This window comes from Choloepus didactylus, chromosome 23 (genome assembly GCF_015220235.1).
Source record: "Choloepus didactylus isolate mChoDid1 chromosome 23, mChoDid1.pri, whole genome shotgun sequence".
Lineage (NCBI taxonomy): Eukaryota > Metazoa > Chordata > Mammalia > Pilosa > Megalonychidae > Choloepus > Choloepus didactylus.
In genome coordinates, this window is record NC_051329.1 from 24,568,624 (window position 1) to 24,592,082 (window position 23,459).

Genomic DNA, 23,459 nt, shown 5'->3' on the forward strand with positions numbered 1-23,459 from the left:
GGATGCTCCCTCATTTTTCCCTCCACCACCTCTAAAGACTGTCTGGACACAGAATTTTTAAAAATACATTTTCTTTTTATGTTTTTAATACAGTTCTATTTTGAAATAGTTGAAAATTCATAAGAAGTTGCCAAAGTAATACAAAGAGTTTCCAGGTACTTTTCCTCCAGCTTCCCCAATGATAATATTTTACATAACCATAGTACAATATAGTAAATGATTAAAACCAGGGAACTGACATTAGTACAAGTCGGTTAACTCAAACACAGACCTTTTCGGACTGCATCAGTATTACATGCACCTTTTTTTTTTTTGGTATATAGTGCTATGAAATTTTATCACATGTAAATTTGAGTAGCTGTCATCACAGCCAGGACACAGAACTGCTCTATCACCACATATAAACTCTCTGTTCCACCCCCTAAGACCCATATCCTATCCCCAACCCTTACCCCTGGTAATCACTGATCTCTCCATCAATATAATTATGTTGCATCAAGAATGCTATGTGAATGAATCACACAGTACATAATCGTCTGTGGTTGGCTTTTCCCACTATCCAAGAGAACCATCCAATCGTGTATCAACAGTTCATTCCTTTTGGTTGCTGAACTGCACTTCATTGTACGGCTGTACCACAGTTTGGTTAACTATTTAACCATTGAAGGTCACTCAGGGCGTTTTCAGTTTGGAGATATTACAAATAAAACTGCTATGAACACTCATGCATTGGCTTTTGTGTGAGCATAAGTTTTCATTTCTCTACGATAACTACCCAGGAGTGCAATTGCTGGATCATATGGTGAGCGTATGTTTAACTTTGTAAGAAACCGCTAAACTGTTTTCCAGCGTGGCTGCACCATTTTACCTTCCCACCAGCAATGTACTGTGGGACACATTAGCTTCTTCTGGCCCATTTTCTCCTGCTGGGCAATACCATGTTTGGAAACTGTCCCCTGATGACAGAAAAGACAGTCTCCCACTCCATGAGCAAATATAAGCTGAAATCCAAAGGTTACATTCAAAATCAACTTTTATATTTTCTGATTACCTAAGCTAGTGCCTGCTCATGGTAAAAATGTTTGGAAAATCCAGCAAAGTGTAAAGAACTAGGAATCTCCCACCACCCCACACCCCAGGCAAAACAACTGTTGGCTTTCCAGGTGCAAGAACTTCAGGCTTCAGTCTCATGGTCTCCATTTGCCATCCATCCTTGTATGTTGGGTGCAACCATTTTCTTTCCTTGAATAAGAAGGGAGCGTGAAACAGAACAACAACAAAAATTTGGAGGGGAATAGACGTCCTGGGCCTTGTCTGCCTCCCCTCTCTTATCAGTCTGCTCTTCAGCGAGCAGGAGATTCCTCCTAGAGCCCTCAGGAATAGACCTGTTCTCGTGGATTCCAGTCATGCGCCTCAAGGTTGTGAGGCCCTGTCTTATCAGCAGATGGCACCAGGTAGATTGTAGGAAAGTCCTCTGGGTGGGAGCCCTGGGCAGGGAGGTGTCCTCCAATAGGGCCCCGGGCCAGCCGCCCCCTCTGACCTGGAGCTGAGTTTTTGCTTCTCTTCACCACCTCCCCTTCCACCACCTCGCCTGGCATCAAGAAGGCCCTGGGCTGCCTAGAAATGACATGCCAATGCCCCGGAACCCCAGAGAGAAACCCTCTGAGATTGTTCTCTAGACCTCTGCAAAGGGCCCACCTCTGAGGAGTCTTGGTAAGAAAGTTTGCTGTTCACGAGGGGAGTGGGGACCCTAAGGGGAAAGGAGAACATGCATGCATGCTGTTTGCCCTCCCAGGCCCAGTTGCATGCAATTCATATCTGGGGGTACGTAAGTTGGCATGGTCCTTATGGGAACCCCAGCATTCTGTGACAATCATTTTTATTAGTTTTTTTTCCCCACGGTTGGGGAATTTGGTTGATGTACGTGGTGACTGTTTTAATCCCTTAGTGTTTTAACAAGTTTCCAAAGCTCAGGTGCCATCTCAGATGCATTTAATCCTCACCATGGCCCCCAGCAGTCGTTGCTGTCATTTTTCCAGTTTAATGGGGAAACTGAGGCACCGAGAGGCAAAACTATTGGCTCCGAAAGAAGTGGAGCCAGGGTTCTGACCCAGGTGCTCTGTCTCTGACTCCCTGCTATTTCCAACACCTCCCCGGACCTCAGTTTTCCCATCTGTAAAAAAAAAACAAGGCTGAGTCTGTATGCATCATGTGGATCCTTCTTATCTGAATTTTTAATGACCCTGCTAATGGTATTTCGTTCCAGGATCAAATTTTTGCAGAATCCAGCTCGTAAAAGGCCCTGACTCCTGGAACCATAGCCATGAACAGAGTCAAGCATGAATTTGCCAAAATGGGAGAGATTGCACCAGACTCCAGTTGGTCCCACGATGAGGGTGGGTAGCAGGAGGAATCATGGCACCTGATGGAACATTCTAGCAATCCATTAGGAGAGGGAGAAGTGGGGTGCCAAAGCAATGCGCTTAAAGTTTCGTCAGTGCTTGTGGGGAAATATCACAATTAATGTTAAAGATTCTAAGCGAATGGAAACTTACAAATTTATAAACAAAAATCAGCAGAAAATACCACTCAGTGTTTGGCTGAAATGCCTTCTAGGCATCTCCCTGCACGTGCATTTATTGCTGAAGGGCTGTGTTTGCACACATGGTGCCACCAGCTTGGATCTGGCTGGATTGTTTTTCTGTGTCAATAAGTGACCATCTCCATGGTTTGAGAATATTCCAGTATTTGAATACACTACAGTTTGTTTAACTTGTGCCCTATTGATGGATCTTTAAGTAGTTTCCAAATGTTTGCTATTGGGATGAACTCTAAGCTGTAATCCTTAAGTCCAAATGAAATCAAGTTAAAGAAGCAGAAATATAGATACAGATATCAGTATCAATGTATATAGAGACACAGACACGGGTGTGCCATTGGTGTAGGTATATGAGGAAGCAGAGGTATAGATACGTAGAGACAATTTTAACTGTCGGTATCAGAGTTCATCTTACAGTAAGGACCGGCTTTTCCAGGGTATATATTTTGATAGCTGATCAAGTTTGCAGTGGAAGGTAGAGCCCGAGTCGCTCTCCTTTTCCTGTGAGGCGACAGGAGCCCAGATGCATAGTAGGTTCTCAATAATCACTTTCCCTTTTCTTATTCCAGCCTCACTTAAGACGCAACAAAGAGGCAGATCTCATTGAATAATTCATTCAAAAATTCAAACGAGAACTTCACACCTCCCTCATGACAGATTCTATGCTAAGCATTTGGGAGACAGCCATGGAAAAGGCTGGGGACCTGCCTTTCAAAGGGTGTGCAGGCGAGGAGGGAACACTCAGATGGGCAGCGTGGTGGGGTTCAGCAGGGGTGGGAATTATGCACACGCACTGGCACACACAAGGTTCAGGGAGTGACGGGCACTATTTGGAATAGGTGTTGGGGGCTGGGCGGGGGTGGTCCGTGAACACTTTCTGGCAAAGGTGACACCAAAGCCGGTTTGGGGGAATGAGGGAAAATTTCCAGGTGCAGAGTTTACTTCAGAGAGATGGGAGAGCATAGAAAAGGCAGGGAGCTAAAGCAAAGCTCAAATGACCCGTGCAAGGTGGTGTCCCTGCAAATGGTGGGTAAACGAAGGCTATTTGACTCTTCCCATTCAGTAATTGTGGTGGAGGCTGGGGTTAAGATTCCTACCAGATTCCTACTTCCTATGGGGGTGGGAACAGGGTGAGGATGTGGCAAACAGGAGACACCCCCATTGTCTCTAGGTGCTACTGGGTCCCAGGATATGGGGCATGTGTGGCCAGCTCAAATGATTTTTCAGGAGAAGGTAAAAATCTTATCTTTGTCATGAACATCTCCTGATTTTTAAGTGTTGCCAATGGATTCAATATGAAAACCAAATGAAACATCCACCATAAGAACGAGACCCTCAAAATGCCATGTAGGCTAAACAGAAGACATCCAGGGGTCAAAGTCCTGCCCAAAGGGCCTGGGGTTGCCAGCTTGTCCCCAAAGAAATGCAAACTTGAAAGACATCCTCCAAATATGAGTTTCAGAAGAGACCCCCCCCCCACCCAACCCGACACACACACACACACACACACACACACACACACACACACACACACACACTTCCATATGGTTGGGTTTATTTTTAAAGCAAGTTTCCCTTGTCTGTGTTCAAGTCGATGGGTGGAGAAAATAATTAGAATTGATTTCTCCGCACCCATAACGAGTAAAATAGGAGGCAACTTTAGTCTCTAAACACAGGAGAGGAGGAGGAAAGAAAGAAAGAAACTTCCTTCCAATCCGTGTCTGATTTCATGGATTGTCTTCTCACTTCTTGGACTGTTCTAGTGGTGTCTTTTGATTACAACATCGGTTTGAAGAGACACTAATTGTACCCTGCTTACAATGCTTGTAATTATGCGTATTACATTTTGATTCATTTCCATATGTCAACACCACTATGAGATGGGGGGTCGCGTCTGAGAACCGCTTTTATAATCGGTTATTGTCTTTGAAAAAAAAAATCTGCACAGAACATGAGTGAAGTGTTCTTTGTTGCAATTGGAAATAAGATTATACATAAAAGTCGTCCTCTGACATCCAGAAAATGGACAGTTTAAAATAAATTGCCACTGCTGATCAACACGATTGCCAGCTCCCCTCTTTCCTTTTACACTAATGAGGGAAACACTTTTCAAGTCTCTAATAGCAATATGTTCGAGGGTGTCATTTCAATAGCTTTCTTCTTAATAAAAGATGACCCCAATATTCCCCCCTTTGGTAAAGGCATTGTCCTACTCCGACGTATTTGTGATTTGAGGCTCCCCGTGTTAAAGAAAAGAGAGAAAGAGAGAAAGGAAGGGAGGGGAGATGGGAGAGAGAGAGTGACAGCTTATCCAAAGCTTGCAATGGAAGGCACGGAATCGGAGCCCCTTTGGTCTGAAGAGAGGTGGCTCTGAACAACATAATTCATAAATAACCAAATCAGAATGAAGCAAGAGCATCAAAGAGGCTGTGTGTGGACATCATGGCCTCTTGGAGGTTTTTCCCAAGCCCCCCAACCTATTCCTGCTTGAGATGGAGGAAAATACACGTGGTAGCAAACATTTTCCTAGGAGACGGAAGGGAGCAGGTTGTTGCGTGTGAGTCTAGAGCCTGAAGAACGATGAGTGTCAGCTCAGGGTTGCAGCTCTCGAAGGTCTAGATGAGTGGAGGCTTTGGGTGCAGGATTTGCAAAGGGGTTTGGGGAGGCAGAGCTGGAGGGGAAGGGTGCAGGTTTAGTGGGGAGCAACTCTTTGCAGCACTTACATCCTTGGGCAGGTCACTTTCTGTACATGGAGAAAATAAAATCCACCTTGCCCTAGTGCCATGAGATCATCCCGGATGGATGTACAGTGCCTCACCGAGCTCAAGAGTGGACGTTTCTGGTTAAGGTGGTAGAATTTGTGTCACAGTCAATAAACACATTCAATGATGGTAAAGATAAGAACTAAAGTTCATGAGCCCTAAAGAGTGAGGCCTGGCCTGGAGCTTTCCAGGGGTTTCCTCCTTTAATCCCTCCTCCAGCCTTATGGGGTGGATTGCTATTTTTTTCCTATTCGATATGGGATCATTGAGGCTTAGATAGACGGAATCATCTTACGTGGCCCAATCACGATTTGAGAGCATTTTGATTTACACTGGCTCCTTGTGCGTTGCCCCTTCGGGGCTTAGGAGTGAAAACCTTGGGTCAGATCCTCCTCAGCATCACTCAGTAAAATGCCAAGTGCAAAATGAGGTAGCCCTGCTACCAACCATCCTTCCCCATAGCCCATTCCACCCTCAACTGCCAAAGGTCTGATGTCTCCTAAGCCATCCCAATGGGAAGCAAACATTCTTCCCGGAGTGGATATCAGGATGCAGGTTCTGAGCAGAGATTAATTTCTGATTTGTAATATTCCTCGGAATTTTCTATTTTGCAGAGTCTGGCTCTGCTGCATGCTTTCTGCGTTCCTTGGGGCACTGATGTGGTGTTTCACGATTCGGTCTTTGCACGTCCCACTATCTCCATACAGGGCTGCTCCTGGAACTGTTTGTTCCCACCCTTGCTGTGGCTTCCGGGCTCTCTGAGTATCCACAAGTACCAGGTGCTTTCCCTTTAAGAGGATCATGCTTTAAAGAAAAGTGAGGAGACCCTCCCAGAGGTGGGCTGCAGGCTGCCGAAAATGAACCCACTCCAGCCAAGTACTGATCTGAGGATTTTTTCTCAGCAAAGACCCATCCTATTCATTCCAGCCCTGGTGACTGTTATCAGTGATAATAGCAGCTAACTTTTGCTGCCGTGGGGGCCTGTTCTGAGGCCTTAGAATTGACATGTAACCTTTTCGACAACCCAGAGGCAGAGGTGAGGACCCCTATTTTGCAAAGGAGGAGACTGGGGCTCAGGGAGATGCAGCAGCTGCTGGAGGTTGCACATGGAAGGTGGCCGGGCCAGACCAGGATTTCAGCGCTGAGCTGCCTGACTTTGCAAAGTCTATGCCGTCCTGCCCCGGGAGTCTGATCTGCCTGGTCCCCCTGTGCAAGCCCCCTCGGCAGGGTTTCTCCTGGTCTTTTGATTCCAATTGACCTTGACCTTCTCTCCAACTTCCCAATGAACACTTTAAGGTCATCTTTTTGGAGCGAGAGTCTGTGTCCTCTGCTAGTTCCAGCCTCTGGACGATTCTGGATTCTGATTTTGCCGCCTTGACCTGAGCGATCGTGACGCCGACAGAGTGGGCCTGGCTTAGAAGGTCCTTGCCGTCTCCACATCTGGCTGCAGACCAGCAGGAATTCTGCCAGCATTCTCCACTGATTTTTCTTGTATTTTTGCTTCTGCATCATTGTTTTTTTCAACCTGTGTTCCTTCATGATTTGTTTTGTGCATGACTTTTATGCTAATGTTTACTGATTTGATGTCCCCATGGTCTCTGCTGAACCCATGCATTGTTGGCGGTGGTGAGAGGTGGTGGTGGTGGGGGGTGACCAAAATACCTTGGCCAGACACCTGTCATTCCAGGAGAGCACAGGTTTCCTCTCCGTCTAGTTCACCACTGAATCTTCCTGCCCTACCCAGGGCCTGGCTGGTAGTTGGTGCTCAATAAGAAATGGTAGCTTGGCTTATCTTAGGGTTATCCATCCTTGCCCAACACAGGCATTTAACAGGTACCTATTCAATGTCAGGTGCTGGGTAGATGCTATGGCTGCAGCAGGGAGCAAAAGAGACAGACACCTCTGCCTTCAGGGAACTTGCATTCTAGTGGAATAATAGGGATGAGGAAGGGGAGGGTGGACAGTGCAAGGAGGAGGGGGTGGAGACAAAGGGGAAATAAGAGAGAGGGAGAGGAGGAAGGAGGGCGAAAAGGGTTTATGCAGAGGAATGTCTCAGAATATCAAAATTATCAAAATGTCAGCGGAGGTGTACCTTATTCTTCAACTACTCCTCTCCTTTTCTATTATTTTATTTTCTCAAGGTGTTTTTTCAACCATGAGCCCATACTGTTTAGTGACTTAAAAAAAAAAATGAGGGCCTTTGGATTTGAAAAGGTGAGACACTCAGGTTCAGGTCCAACTTATTCATTTTACTGATGGGGAAACTGAGGCCCAAAGCAAGACGTGCCCAGGGTCACAGTGCAGGAGGGACAAAGATGAGGAGAGGATCTCCCCACAAATGTAAGTCCTGCAGCTACACCAAGGGTTTGTGGTTCTTGTTGCCTGTGTCCCACTTCTCTGTCCCCTTGGACTTCAGCTGCTGCCCTGGTGAAAATTCCAGGCTTGTTTAGACTCAGATCATGGCATCACTTCTAGGATATGTTTTGAGTCTTGGTTGTTTGCTTGGGGCAGCAGTCTTGGCCCATGAGGGAGCTCTCAGCCCCAAGGGTGAAGCTCAGTCATGGGGGACTGGAGCCAGAGATCACTTCTCCACCTTCTGTTCCTTGGAGGAACAATTTTGATTTGTCTCAAGGGAAAGGAGCAGAGCCCACAACCCCACGCTTAAATCTGCCCTCTCTCCTTCTTTCCCAGTCTCCTTCCCCCTTCCCCCTCACCCCTGCCTCCCAGCCCTGCCCCTCAAATAAACCACCTGCACCCAAGTCCCAGTCTGCAATTAAGATTCATTCATTCAATGGGTGTTTACTGAATGCACGCTAGAAATGAGACGCTCTTCCAGGTAGCGTAGATACAGCAGTGAACAAAACAAAGATCCCAGCCCTCTCTGAACCTACTTACATAAGTTGATCCACTTTAAATAAGTAAAATGCTTGGTGTGCCAGATGGCGCTTCCAGCTAAGGAGAAAATAAAGCAGAGTTCGGGGATGGAGAGTGACAGTTGGATGCTATTTTGGAAAAGGTGGTCAGGGAAGGCCTCACTGAGGAGATGACATTGAACAGAAACCAGAGGGGAGGGAGGGGAGCACCCCAAGGCCACCTCCAGGAGAGAACAATGAAGAAAACATCCCCCAAGTGGGAGGGGGCCTGTTCTGGGAGGGAAAGAGCAGTGAGACCAGGGTGGCTGCAGTGAAATGAGCAAGGAGCGGGGAGCCATGGGAGAGGCGAGGAGACCTGGTGTTGGAAGGGTGAATTAATAGTCCCAAGGTCACATGAGGGCTAGGGTTTGAGCCCCATCTTTTTGAGTCACTCTTCTGAGCACAGTCTTCAAAAATATTGAATGAAAAACAGAAGGATGGGTAGAGGGAAGGGGAAGAAAGGGAGGGAGGAAGGAAGACAAAATGAATGGATGGATGGATGGATGGGTGGATGGATGGATGGGTGGATAGATGGATGGATGGGTGGATAGATAGATGGGTGGATGGATGGATGGATGGGTGGATAGATGGATGGGTGGATGGATGGATGGGTGGATGGATGGATGGGTAGATAGGTGTGATGTGTGAATGGGTACATGGATGGGTTGGTGGATGCATGGGTGAATGGGTGGATGGATGGATGGATGGATGGATGGATGGTTGGATGGATGAGTGGACGGATAGGTGGATGGATGGAAGGATGAGTGGATGGATGGATGGATGAATGGATGGATGGATGGATGGGTGGATGGATGGATAGGTGGGTGGATGGATGGATGGGTGGATGGATGGATGGATGGATGGGTGGATGGATGGATGGATGGATGGGTGGATGGATGGATGGATGGGTAGATGGATGGATGGATAGGTGTTTGAATGGGTAGATGAGTGGCTGGGTGGATGGGTGGATAACAAGGTGAGTGGGTGGATGGGTGGGCAGATGGGTGGATGGATGGATGGATGGATGGATGGGTGGATGGATGGTTGGATGGATGGGTGGATAGGTGGATGGATGGAAGGATGAGTGGATGGATGGATGGATGGATGAATGGATAAATGGATGGACGAATAGATGGATGCAAGGACAGATGGATTTAAGGATGGCAGGAGGATAAAAGCAAGGAGGAAAGAAAAGAAGGGAGGGAGGAAGGAAGGGAGGAGGATGGTATGACTGGATAGAAGGATGTATGGATGAGTGATGGATGGACAGGGAATTGATAGGTGGATGAATGAGCAGATATATGGATGGATGGATGAGTGGATGGGTGAATAGATGGATGGATATACGGTGGCAGGAAGGAAAGAAGGAAGGGAAGGAGAGAGGGAGAGACGATTCTTTAGGTATTTAACCTCCATGCTTCCTGTGCCAAATTCTTCCCACTGGAGAGCCAGGAGCTGCTGCCCTAACTGCACCCTTGCCATGCACCTTCCTGTACCCCCTACCCTCCAACCCTCCTCGCTATGGAGCTCCCTGAGCCCCCACCCAGGAAGGTAATTCTACCCTCTAATTACAGCACTTGTAAAAGTAGGAGAGGGGCTCATTCTTCAGAAATAAATCAATACAAGTTAAAAGGCCATCCTGTTTGTTTCTGTAACAATGCTCTTTAGAAAATTGGGTGTTGTTCCATTCGCTGACAGGTACCCCATCCGTCATCGGCAGTAGGAGTCACATCACATTATGTTGCCAAACATAATATAGCATGATCGAGGCGATGCATCAAATTGGAGATTTGCAGGGGAATGAATTTTAGCAGAGAGATCTCACTTGAGAAAACACATAAAACCAAGAAAGAGGAAAAGCTTAAGGGGTGTTTTCACAATCAAAAACGGGATTTAGAAAGCCCAAGAGTGCAGGAATCCCGAGACCAGGAAAATAACAGCAATAACAATATCATAAGAAAGCAAATAAAAACATTAATAATTAGAAGAAAAGGGAGGACAACACTGTCAAGAGACACACAAACCATGTGTCTCTGGTGAGACACAAACTGTGTGAGATAGATTTTTGTTGTTCTCATTTTATGGTAAGGAAACGGAGGCTCAGAGAGGTTAGTTGAGTTCCCTGAAGTCACACAGCCAGGAATAAACAGAGCCAGAATTTGAAGTTGGATCTGCAGTTGCTGTCTTAGGCACTTGACACAGGTGAAGGTGGTTCCAAGAGCAATTTCCAAATTAGGTGTAAACATTGCACTTGACCTCCTGGAAGTCCCGGAAGCTGACCCAATGCATCAGACTACACAGATACTTGCCAGGAAGGCACAGCCAGCCTGGAGGAGGATTCCAGCCTGTTCTTAACTGGGTCCATAAATAAATTGCACTGGACTGTGTTTGTTCAAGGGAGGGCAGCTGGGGCACCTAAAGCTGTGACTCTGGTTGGTGCTACTGTGGGTGTGTGAGTGGAGTAGGGGTCTGGCTTTGCACCCAGGGAACGCTTCTCGGTTAGCAAGGTCTTCCCCCTCTTATGGCCCCATCTGGGCCTCACCTGTATTCAGGGGGTGCTTGAAGGGAGATTGAGGTGACTGTTGATCACAGGGGTTGACCCTGCCTCACCCAGGCTCCCCCTTCTTTTTTTCTGGCTTTTCCAAGCTAATGAGATGGGCATGTGAATTTCATTCCCTCAAACATGACTTATGTACCTACTATGCCTACTGGAGATAGACTCATTCCCTATCCCAGAAGGACCCAGGAGTGAACACGTATAGACAGACAAGTATAGTATGCTTTCATTTATTCACAGAAGCTCTAATATCTCGAGTGCTGAATACAATGTCAGACTCATGGTGGGGTTCAATAATGGGCAGCTCAGATTGTTGCTGTTATGTGGAAAGTTCAACCATAGAAGTGAAAAACCCCAGGACAGAGTAATTAACTGAGTTGGGAGGAAGTGGTGAGGGTCCAGCTGAGTTTTGAGGGATGCATAAGAGTTTGGTGATGGGCAAACCAACTAGAAAAAAGGACCTTCCAGGGAAAAGCCTAATGCGCAGAGGCAGGGAGGAAAGATATGTTTCAGGAATAATATAATATAGGAAGGGAAAAGAACCCAGCCAGTCCACCTGTGGATGGCACTAGAGACAGGGTCTTGGCACCACATGTCAAAAACTTTGTTCTTCCAAACCTGAAGCTAATTAACTGGGACACAAGCTTGAAGGACTTAAATGATGATTTCCCTCCTGTTCTCCCTTCTTTCCTTCAAATGATAGGAGAAGGGCTCTATATTTCAGTGGACAGCAAAATAGCCTGGGGCACTTGTGGGAATGCAGATTCCTGGGCCCCACCCCAGAGATTCTGTTCCTGGTGGTCCTCAGACCACACCTGGAGAACTACCACTCCCTGCAGACTTTGAGGGAGGGTCCCGCAGAGCAAGAATCCTTTATGCTGCAGCCACACCAGGGATTTAAAGGCAACGAAAGACATTCCCCAAAGGAAATGCAGTCTTTCAAGTTGGGAAGAAGGGAGGCAGGGTGGGGGCTCCGTGTTTCACAGTAAGCACTTTGCAACATAACAACTGCATACGTGGCTGTCATACCACAGCAGCACCTTATTAAAAAAAGATCAGTGGGGCCCTTGGAATTGATCATAGACTATTTCTGTCAATGTCACCTGCAACCGCATTTGGGGAAGTTTGCAGGCACATCTGGTAAATTGAAAGGCTTTGGAGTTTGAAAATACACAAACAATAAAGAAATGAATATATAATACAAGGAAGAGAGGGAGACAAGAGATCTTAAGGGAAAGGAAAACAGAGTATACATGCTGTGTGTACCCAGTACTAGGATGCTCGGTGACTGATGAGTGAATGAATGAAAGAATGAATGACATGTTTCAAGGGCAGTCTGAAGTTTGTGCCTAGAGTGGAGGCTTGGAAAAGAGTGTGTTTCCCATCTCTTGGAGTTGGCTTCAATGGTGGAGATTTTCTTTGTTAAAATGGATTGAAAGCCTGGTGGTGCATCCTGTAGTACCCTCCTAAGAAGCTGTTTGCTCACTGGGAAGAGAAAAGTGACATGAAATAAGAAAGCAGACTCAAATAAGAGAATTCCAGCTTGGCAGAGAAGGAAGAGCCTTTGGAGGGCCTTCATTCACTGTACAGATGAGTAAAGCAAGACCCAGAGGAGAGAAATTGTCACCCAATGTCAAACTATCACCAGCGTTAGGACTGGAACTAGAAACCAGGTTTCTGAACTCCCAATCCAGTGTGTCTTTTCTTGCTTTATGCAGCGAGGGTCTAAGACATGTCCAAAGCAGCAAAACATTCCAGCTCAAAAGCTTAGAAGCATCTGGGAACATTGGAGAGCCAATAGCAGGTGTGCTTACCTGTGGCAGCTTTAGATCTGGGGGAGGGTGGGTGTGTAAACTGATTGTATTAGTTAGGGTTCTCTAGATAAACAGAATCAATGAGAGATATCTATAAATATAAGATTTATAAAGGTGTCTGATGCAACTGTGTGTATGCATGAGTTCAAATTCTGGAGGGCAGGCAGCAAACTGGCGACTCCAATGAAGATGTTCGATGAACTCCTCAGGAGATGAACTGGCAACTTTGACAAACTCCTCAGGAAATGCTTTGCTAGTCAGCAAAGAAGAAGTGAAGGTCCTCTATCTGTCTCGCGTAAAAGTCTTCAACTGATTGGATTAAATCCAGCCGATTGCATTCTCCCATTATGGAAGACACGCCCTTCATTGACGTCATCAGTCACAGCTGCAGCCAATTGACTGATGATTTAATAAACCAGCCTGTTGGTTTATTAACCAGCCACAAATGTCCTTGCAGCAACGGTTAGGCCAGTGCTTGCTTGACCAGACAGCTGGGTACCATCACCTGGCTAAGTTGACACATGAACCTAACCATCATACTGATATAGCATCTGTCTGTTGGTAGCTGAAAAAAAACAGAGCAAGGCCCCTGCCCAGTTATCAGAATGATTCAAAAGGGCTGGGTGCTTGGATCCTGAGAGCTGTAGTGATGGAATTGACCCAGTCCTACTCTGCATTTTTATCAACCCCAACCATGCCTAAGTGCCCTCCCCTTGCACAGAGGGTGCAGAAAATTCCAATGGATCCCTAAGAGCCATCTCAAAACTCTTCCCTGGAAGGGTGTTTGCCTCCCCTTCCCAGAGAGCCTCGTTTGTATGGCTTAGGATATTTTTCACAGCGTTCTAGAAACTTACCCTTAAAGTCTGCCTCTTCCAGCAGTCTGTGAGCCTCTTGGAGGTTGGAATTCATGAACTCTCAACGCATGACACATTGTCTGGCAAATGTGGGTGCTTAGTATACATTTGTTGACCAAATACCATGCATGAGGTAACTTGGAATTAGTAAGTCCGATTCTGAGTTGGAGATAGTCTCCGAAATTGAGACCTAAAGAAGCTTCTAGAACCTCCCTGTGGAGGCTAAAGTTGTCAGATCAGCAGAGCAGGCATGAACCCTGATGCTTGAGAGAAGGAACAGAGGAAGCTATTGGGCTCACATTGTTGCACATCATCTTTTAATATAGTGTCCCATCCTCTACTCAGATGCAACCCACTCAATGTGGCACTGTGAATTACTCAGACCACAGCCAGATAAGCCAGCTTCTCTTTCTTCCTGTCTAGGAAGGGTTGGAGAGCTAGCTAGGAAGCGATGGAGCTGGATTTGAACCCAACTGGATGCCTCCAGATGCCACACCCATAAGCACCAGGCTGCACAGCCAAAGACATCCACACACTTTATGGACAAGGAAACTGAGGCTCAGAGAGGGGAGGCGCCTTGTCTGCAGATGCACAGCTCGTAAGCGTCAGAGTCACTTTTCACGGGATACTGTGAAACACGAGGCAACTCTAGGGTGGAGACCCTCCGGGAGGGTCTCTATACCCAGCCCGATTTCTGACTGTCCAAGAACACATTCTTGAGGTTGAACATAAAAAAGAAACTCCCCTGACATCAGCAGAGCATTGCTGAACCTGAGCCAGCGTGTGCTGAGGTTAACTGGGCATGCGTTCCTGGACCAAATGCTGGAAAATGTGCAAACGCAGAAATATTTCCCCTGCCGCATTGGGTGGTGTGCAGCTGGGAGCCGTGCAGCTCTGGAGTCCTGCAGAGCTCCATTGACCGTGACTCACCCCCTCCACGAAGCTGGCCTGGTCATTTGGGGTGGGGGTGGGGGTCAGGGGCACGCAGGGTCGAATTTGATGTTTATGCTGCCCCAAGGACCAATCAGAGTTGCTGCCGAGACAGCCCCCTCCTCTGCCCCGTCTTCTCCCCAGTTGAGTTTTCAGAAACATAGCAATGGCAGGTTCCTTGATAGAAAGCTGCAGAACAAAGAGAAAGGGGCATTGGTAGACTATCTACTGCAAGCCAAGCCCTAACCATGTTGTAGACACTGGCTTAACATCCCCTGGTTGCTGGTTAGAAATGCAGAGTTTCAGGCCCAGCCATGGGCCTACTAGATCAGAATCTTCATTTAACAACATCCCCATGTGATGCGTGTGCACGTTAGCTCTGATAAAACCCTCCCTCACTGCTCCCCTTCTAATCTAAGTATGCTGAACCCTGTTTTATAGGCAGAAACTGAGGCTCAGTGCTGCAGGGACTTATCAAATGTCCCCCCCCTCGCCCCATAAGAAGCAGCAGCTCTGCAATCTGCACTTGAATCTGTCTGACCCAAGAGCCTGTGATTTGGGGATTGCAATACAAAGAAAAATGACTCAAGGTTCTGTGGTTGCAGGACTAAAATAAAGGGAAGGGACATAGCTTTATAGAGTGGAAATAGCTTTGTCATTGTCAGCAGTTTGTCTCAGCTCTGCCACTAACTTGTTAAAACATGACTCTAGGACTCAGTTTCCCTGTCTGTGAAATGGGGACAGGGAGGCATCAAGCCACATGGCATCTGCCATCACTTTTAGCTGGAAAATTCCGATTCCAAGATTTCAAAGGATGTTAGAAGTGGCCGCTGCTTCCATCTTAGCATGGGGTTGAACCACACCAAGCCTCCAACCTCCAACAGCCTCCCAGCCTGCCGGCCTGTCCCACACTCTGCAGAAATCCCAGGCACTCACCATCCCAGAGGCAACCAGAACTGCCCAGCTGCTCAAACGCCAAGCAAAATTGCAGGCAACAGGGCAGAAAACCCAATTATTCTCAGCTGTTACACTGCTTAATTTAATATTTCCAACGAGCTCCTTGAGCCTGTTCCTCAAGAATGAAATGCATCTTTGGGCTCTGTCACAAAACATTACATTTTGTCAAGGCAATCCATTTTGCAGTGGCAATTTGTAAATGTGCACAGGCCCTGTGTGGTCTGGGGGCTCTTATTATGTCTTCCAGGAAGGGAGGCCAGAAACTGGGGATCTCTGCAGGGACAGGCACTCTGGGGGGGGGGGGGGGTAGTGGGGTAGCAGAGTGACAGGGCTTAAAGTGGCATTCATATTTCTGAAACTCCGGAAAGAAAGAATTTGGGGAAAACCCATAGAATCTGGGGATCCCCTTGCCAGGAAGGCAGCCTGGGCCCACATGGCTGGCCCCAGCTGATTCTGTTGTTTTTTTTTAACTTTTAAAAAAGATTACAACAATCAACCTTCATATTCATTGAAGAAAACAAGTTTAAATGAAGACAAGAAAAAAGGAGCTGCAAAAGAAATCACCTGCAACTCACATCTATAGTTGAAGATGAATGTTGTTAAAATTTCATTATATATCTTTTTAATGTGGTTTATAACACACATTTTCTCAAATAGGACACAACTCTACATGCTGTTGAATTTTTTTAATTTTGAAATAATTTCAGACTCATAAGAAGTTACAAGAATAGTAGAGTTCCCATGTACCCTTCACCCAGCTTCCCCCAAAGATCATTAATACCTTACAGAATAAAAGTACTTTATCACAACCAGGAGATTGGAATTCTGCACACTATTTTATTATCTGCCTTTTCTAATTAACGCTTATTGTTTAAGAGCACAGAATTTGGTTGCAAACTTGAGCTGTTCAATCCTAGGTCAGCCTCTTTCCACCTGTGGGATTTTGTTCACAGGCCCTCAGTTTCCTGTAAAATGGACTGATCTGCAGAGCACTCAGCTGTGGCAGGCCTGTTGTGAGATTAAATGATAAATGACCCTTATGAAGTGCTTAGAAGATACAGTTTGTCCCCATGTAATTTCACCTTTGTATGCATTACTGGTTTACCACCTGTACCAGTTTGTATATATTATGTCCCCCAGAAAAAGCTGTGTTCTTTGTTGCAATCTTGTGGGGATTAAGTTGGAATGTTTGGATTAGGTTGTTTCCATGGAGATGTGCCCCACCCCACTGTAGGTGAAAAGTTTGATTGGATAATTTCCATGGAAGTGTGGCCCTGCCCATTCAACATGGGCCTTGATTAGTTTACTGGAGCACTATATAAGTTCAGACAGAAGGAGCGAGTTTGCTACAGCCAAGAGGGATACTTTGAAGAAAGCACAGGAGCTGCAGGTGAGAGACAGTTTGAAGACAGCCGTTGAAAGCAGACTCTTGCTCCAGAGAAGCTAAGAGAGGACAAACACCCCAAGAGCAACTGAGAATGACATTTTGAAGAGGAGCTACAGCTAAGAGAGGAATGTCCTGGGAGAAAACCATTTGGAAAACCAGAACTCTGGAGCAGACGCCAGCCACATGCCTTCCCAGCTAACAGAGGTTTCATAGACACCATTGGCCATCCTCCAGTAAAGGTACCCAATTGTTGATGTGTTACCTTGGACACTTTATGGCCTTAAGACTGTAACTGTGTAACCAAATAAACCCCCTTTTATAAAAGCCAGTCCATCTCTGGTGTTTTGCATTCTGGCAGCATTAGCAAACTAGAACACCACCTGTGTCCCTTCAAATTCCAGACATCTGGGGAGGTACCTGAGTGTTGAGGGTGGGGATGGGCTGAGAAGGCAGTGTCCCTGGTTCTCTATCTCCCCATGACCAAAGCAGCCATTGTTGTGTTCAATCTACTCGATACATTTGAGTTTTCTACATAAAATTCAGTTTGAAGTGAAGAGGGGATTCCAAGGTTTTTGAAAAGCTTTTTCTGATCTAAAGTGGCTCCCTTGTGTGGAAGCCCCACTCTTTACTTAGCCAATCCCCTTTTGTTGGACATGTAGGTTGTTTCTGATTTTTTTTTTTTTACTAACACAAATAACTCTAAAATGAACGTATTTGTGTAACTGTTCTTGCCAACTTGTCTAAATATTTCCATAAGATAAATTCTTGTAAGTGGAATTTTAAGTAAATGTGGCATTAAAATAGTATATGATATGTTTGGTACTATAATAATAATGCCTATTTAATTTGCTTTTCATATTATAATAACTGCTATTATTAAATTCAGAGGGTTTTAAAATCCTTCAGTGTTGGCAGTGAGTTTTTTAACTGCCTAGATACGTTTCACAATTTTAACCTCAGATGTGGTCCGAGGACAGGGATTGATGAATCACCCTTCGATGGGAGGGGACGGGGGTGCAGTCGTGGACCTCGGGCATTGTCGGGGGAGTGGACCGAGCTGCAGGGAGGGTGCATCTAGGGTAACATCGGCAGTTTTCCAGGGCTTCCCTAACAAAGCACCACAAACTGGGTTTCTTAAAACAACAGCAATTTATCTTCTCACAGCTTTGGAGGCCAGTAGTCTGAATCAAGGGATCGGTACATCTGGGCTGTGTCCAAAGCCTGTAGGGTTCTGGGGATGGCTTGTGGGCGATCTGTGGCATAACTCGAGCTGTGCCTCTGCCACATGGCTGCCTTCTCTCTCTCTGTCCAACTGTGTCTGATTTTCCCCTTCTTAGGAGGACACAGGTCATACTGGATCAGGGCCCGCCATGACCCATCTTGACTTGATTACATCTTCAAAGACCCTATTTCCAAATAAGGTTATGTTCAGAGGATGGGGGTTAGGATGTGAACACATCTTTTTGGGGAACACAATTCAATCCATAGCAGGTAGAGTCTGTCCTCTGAACTTTCCTTTGTGTGGGCTTGGGGGATCCCCTCGTCCCTTCTCCCCTAAAATGCGTCCAATCTTAACCGAATTGTTGCTCGGGGGAGGACCCAGTGTGAACGTGTGTGTGTGAAAAATGCAGCACAGTGCCTGGAAAAGCTCTTAATCATAACTGTGAAGAGGAGGAGGAGGAAGGAAGAGACAGAAAAGAAGAGGAGGAGCCAGAGAAAGAAATGGTATTTATGCATTTCTCAGGCTGGAGGTTGCACAATCAGACCAGCTGTCTCCCCACTTCTGTTCCAGCAACACACACCCAGTGCTCTAACAGGGGACCCTCTCCGCGGACATTTCCGAGAACAGGCTCTGTGAAGGGGAGAGAGGCCCTAGATTGGTGTGTTTCTCCAGGATCCACTGATTTATGCTATTTCTTTCTTCCTGTTTCCAGAAGTTCCCTTGGAATGGAGGTGACAGTATTTTGGAGGTAAACTTGAATCCACCTCATTCTGCATCAAGGAGAGAAGGATGCAGGGGACGAGGCTCAGAAGCTTTGGCCCTTTATTTTGGGTGATAAGTTGAGAAAAATTTCTCACCGAATCCTGCACATGGCTCTTTCAAGAAATCCCGTCTTTCAAACCGAAAGTCTAAAGGATTCCATTGCCTCCCAAACCAAAACAAAACAAATTAACCCAACAGAACAAAACCTCCAGCCAATTGGAGTCCTCCAAGACAGTATGGGGTCCACAGGACAGCGCGTTTGCCCCTCCACTCCCAGATCTTCTATGAAGCAGAGCTTTTGTCTGTCGTGGATGAATCTGGGAGGTGACGGGGTTTGTTCACAGAAAGACACAGGTGTAGGACAGACATTGAGAATCCAAAGATGAGAGCTTCTTTTTTGGCTGACGTTGACTCCATCCTTCCTCCTTTCTCGGACAGTGGCTTCCCACCTTCGCACGTTTGCGTTCCTCCAAAATCAGACCCTTTGATAAGGACTTAGGTGCAGGCATTTATTTGGGAGATGATCCCCAAAAAGACGAAAAGCCAACCCCCCACCCCCACCCCAAATGCTGTAAAGAGGGGGTTATTGCTTGGGGCTGTGTGCAACTGGCACCCCAAGCCCCAGGCCCCTTGGAGAGACTGAGCTGATGGTGCCTCAGGAGAACTTCTGCGGGGAGGAGGAGGGAGGTCAGGACACTTATCTCTGAATCCCATCTTTTCAGTGTGGCCCCCAAGGGCCCCCAAGGGCTTATAGTTCACACCTGCCCCCAGCAGAGGCAGCTGCCAGGAAACTCGCAGGCTTTGGAGGCGGGAAGCTGTCGGGTGCTGGGGACTGTCCACAGCTTCAGGTGAACTCAACTGCGCCTTCGATGCATCAAAAACTGTCCCCTACAGCCTGAATGCAAACACTGATTTTCTGTGACCTTTGGGGCCCTGGTCTCTGCAGCGTACCTTCCCACTTAACAAGGGAGCAGGTGCTACTCTTCCGTGAAGATCCTTGCAGACCTCTGGATGTGACATGGAGGTTTTGATTCACATGCTTGTCGTTTAACTAGCCCACCACCCTAAGTCCTCCCACAACTGAAGATGGTGGGATTATTTTTTTCTTCTCATTTCGCTGATGAGGGGTCTGAGTTTTCCAGAGGTGAAGTGGCTTCTCAAAGCCCTTATGGCTGATAAGAAGCTTGAGCAGGGATGCAACTTCTTTGCAACCCAGGTTCGTTGCACAACATGTCTCCACACCCTCTACCCCACCACCTACACACTTGATTCAGGAGCCAGTTGCTAGGTTGGCTTTGAGCAAACACACCCAGCAATCTCTTAGAACATTCCTTGGCAGGTCAATTTCTTCAAGTGAAAATTGGGAAACACATATACAGCAATTGTGTATTCTGGGGGATTTTGAATTTCCTTGAAACTCAAGCGTTTCTTTGCTGCAGGACTTATCAGAGCCTTTATTATAATAAGTATATGTTATAAATCTCTAAGAAGGAGATTTGCAGGGCTCCCAGACATGTATTGCCAGGAAATTCTTTTATTGAGAAGCATCTCATGCAAATGTAATTAATGCCATTGAATGGTACATTTAAAAATGGCAAAAATATGTTACCACAATTATTTTTTAAAAAAGGCATCTCATGGGACTCTTTCGTGGAATTAATTTAAGGGACACTAGCTAGGTACATAACTATCCCCAACATTTATTGATCTCTTATTATGTGCCAGGCATTTGTGCTCAGTACTTTATACATGTAGCATATTTTTTAATCCTTATGGTATTCTTGGAAAGAGTGAATAATTGCGTGGCTGAGAAAATGAAAGAATGAAGGAATGAGGGGATGTATCTCTCAGGGTCCCAGCAGGAAACAATGGCACATTGGAAGAGGCTGTGGTGGGGGTGAGGGTGGGGGAGCAGAGCTAAAAATAACAGCAACTGAGGACCAGGTGTCCCTACAGGGCTAGCAAGGCAAAGATGCTGTTCTACCAACCCAAGGCTGGAGGGGACAAAGCAAGGCAAAGAGGGGTGGGTAATAGGGAATCAGAGAGAGAGTAGCTGTTGCCCAGGGCTGCTTAACAGAAGCTGTGAATTTGATGGGGGGGGGGGGGTGCACAGCTCCTGCCGTCTTGCAAAGAGAGAACCAGAAAGTAAATATTCCAACCCTTTCTCTTCCTCCCCATCTCTTGCTAGCACCTTCCATTGGCTGGAAAGAACTGCAAACTTGGGAGAACACCTTGAAGAACATCGGAGCAGGGAGGAGCAGGGTGGAGAGTGGGTGGGTGTGGAAGGTCAAAAGCTCTACTGCAGAAGGAGCTAGTAAAAGACCTGAGCGACTGAATGAGAGGGTGAGCGAGTAAGTAAAGAAGAAAAGCGGCTGCCTTCCTGGGATCCCGAGCCCCCCAAAAGCCATCCTGCCCTCCCTGCTCCAAGCCCCAACCCAGGATCCAGGCTAGGGTTCAAATCCTCCTTAGCTCCCCTCATTATCCCATCAGATTGGGGCTGTCATTAGCCCCCAGCGCTGAACAAAGGGCCCTCGCCCAGGCGGCCGTATCCACGGGGCTAATTAATTGGATTAATGGTTGAGCGGCCCCCTCCGGGTCTGGCTCTGATAATTTCAGTGAACACTGAACACCAATCCCCAAAGTCATTGGAATATGGATGAGGCAAATTGAGTTAAAATTGAGGAGATTGCTGCATTCATTAGCCCGCCCACCCTCTGAAGTCGCTGGTTAATATGCAAACTATTAATATGCAAATCAGTGCAAATAAAAAGAGACGTGTGATTCCCCCCCACCCCAACTCCTTTTTTTTTTTTTGGAAACTCAGCTTCACACGGGCAGCTGCTTGGGTGAAAGGGAGAGAGAGAAGGGTGTGTGCAGGTCTCCGAGGCAGAAGAAGGGACTGGAAGCTTTCATGTCAGAAATTAATTAAAATCAGCAGCGGGGACACAGCACACCTTTATCAGCCGGCAAACACGTGTTGGAGTAAGTGGGGCAAGGTGGGGATGCCTCATTCAAGAGGGAAGGTTGGCCGTGCAGCTGGAAGCGAGTCCCTGGCAGCCACCGAGGTCTGTTTGGGCTTTAAAATATTTTTATTTGTGTCTGTGTGTTTTATTCCAACCTTTATATATATATATATTTGTTACTACACAAGCGATACATGTTCATTCTAGAAACATTAGAAAGCAGATCGAGTAAAAGCATAATTATCTAATCCTATTAGAACCAAAAGTCATGAAGTCAATCTAAAAGTCATTTAAAACAGGAAGCCTTTTTTTTATAGTCATGTGTTCACACATAAAATATTTTATGTATTATGATTTTTCAATCAGTCACGCATTCACGTGGTACAAAATTCTAAAGGTTAAATTAAAAACAAAAGGAGATGGTTATCTGGTTGTCTCTATCCCTAGAGGCAGACAATGCTACCAGTTTCTTTGAAATTCTTTCCTAAATACCCCATACATGTATAAGCAATTATGTTTATGTATTTTCTCTTTTTTTGCAGAGATTACTAGACATATTATTGTGCATCTTACTTTGTTCACTAAACCATACATCTTCGTGATTGTTTTAAATCGGTCCGCGAAGACCGTCCTCATTCTATTTATGTGTATGTTAGAACACGGATGGAAGGGCCCTTTCTTACTCCGCTAGTGCTTTATTGATGAATATTTAGTTTGTTTCCTTCTATTTTGCTATTTTGGCCAACACAGCAACAAATGGCCTTGTCATATGACATTTCGAACGTGGGGCAATTAACTGTAGGATAAATTCCTGGAAATGGTATTGCTGTGATAAATGGTAGGCACATGCGCAGTTATAATAGATAACGTTGAATTGTGCCCCATAAAGACTGTACCAACTAACGGTACCACCGACATTTCTGGGAATACCTGTTTGCCCACAGCCTCGCCAACATAGTGGGTTATTCAACTTTTGAATCTTTGCCAGTCTGGTAGGTGAAAAATGGTGTCTTGGTGGAGATTTAATTTGCATTGCTTTTCTCAAAAGTGAAGCTGAGCATTTTTTTTCATGTGCTTCAGAGCCATTTGCATTTTCTTTCTGCTGTTTATTCCTTTGCTTATTTTTCTATTAAGTTATTAGTTCCTCTTATTGATTTGCAAATAGAACTCTTTAAGGATTAGAGAAATTAGCCCTTTGTCTGTGATACAAAACCCTAATACCTTTTCCCAGAGTTTTATCTTTTTCCTTTGGTCATGGGTAAAATAAAATTAGACTATATTTTAATTTAAAACATATACATGTGCATTTATTCCCCAAAATGTTGATTCCAGGACGAGGCTCTACTTTTGAATTTAGCTTCTCTACCTGGAGGTATCTTCCTGCTTGTCTTTCTCTAGTAAACCCACATCTAGATACATCATCTCCCATCACCAATGCCTGGTTTTGTTTCTTTAAAGTGGAACAAGAATGTAACACCTTTAAAAAAGTCAACTGAATGCAGACTTTTTTCTCAATCTTTCCCGATTCCTTTTCTCTATGTCTCACAGTTTTCTTAGTTACACCTAAGATATTAGATGTTTTGTTTTTTTGTTAAGTGACCCAACTTTATTGTGTATTTCCAAGAAGCCAACTTCCTTTTCAGAGAAACAACAGCTTTTCTTTGCTTACTTCTTATGTGTGGTTGGCTTCCCTGAAGTTTAGTTAAATTATCTAATTACATAACAAGGTCAACTGCAGTA

The 23,459-nt window shown here is 45.8% G+C and overlaps 1 protein-coding gene across 1 annotated transcript; it reads right to left on the reverse strand.

The window, feature by feature from the left end:
• Window positions 1-8,766: 8,766 nt before the first annotated feature.
• LOC119519415 (guanine nucleotide exchange factor subunit RIC1-like) lies at window positions 8,767-9,270 on the reverse strand (the record flags this gene model as incomplete). The annotated part of the gene is made up of 1 exon (XM_037817042.1): window positions 8,767-9,270. A coding segment is annotated over one exon (504 nt), but the record flags the coding sequence as incomplete, so codon positions are not given.
• Window positions 9,271-23,459: the final 14,189 nt, after the last annotated feature.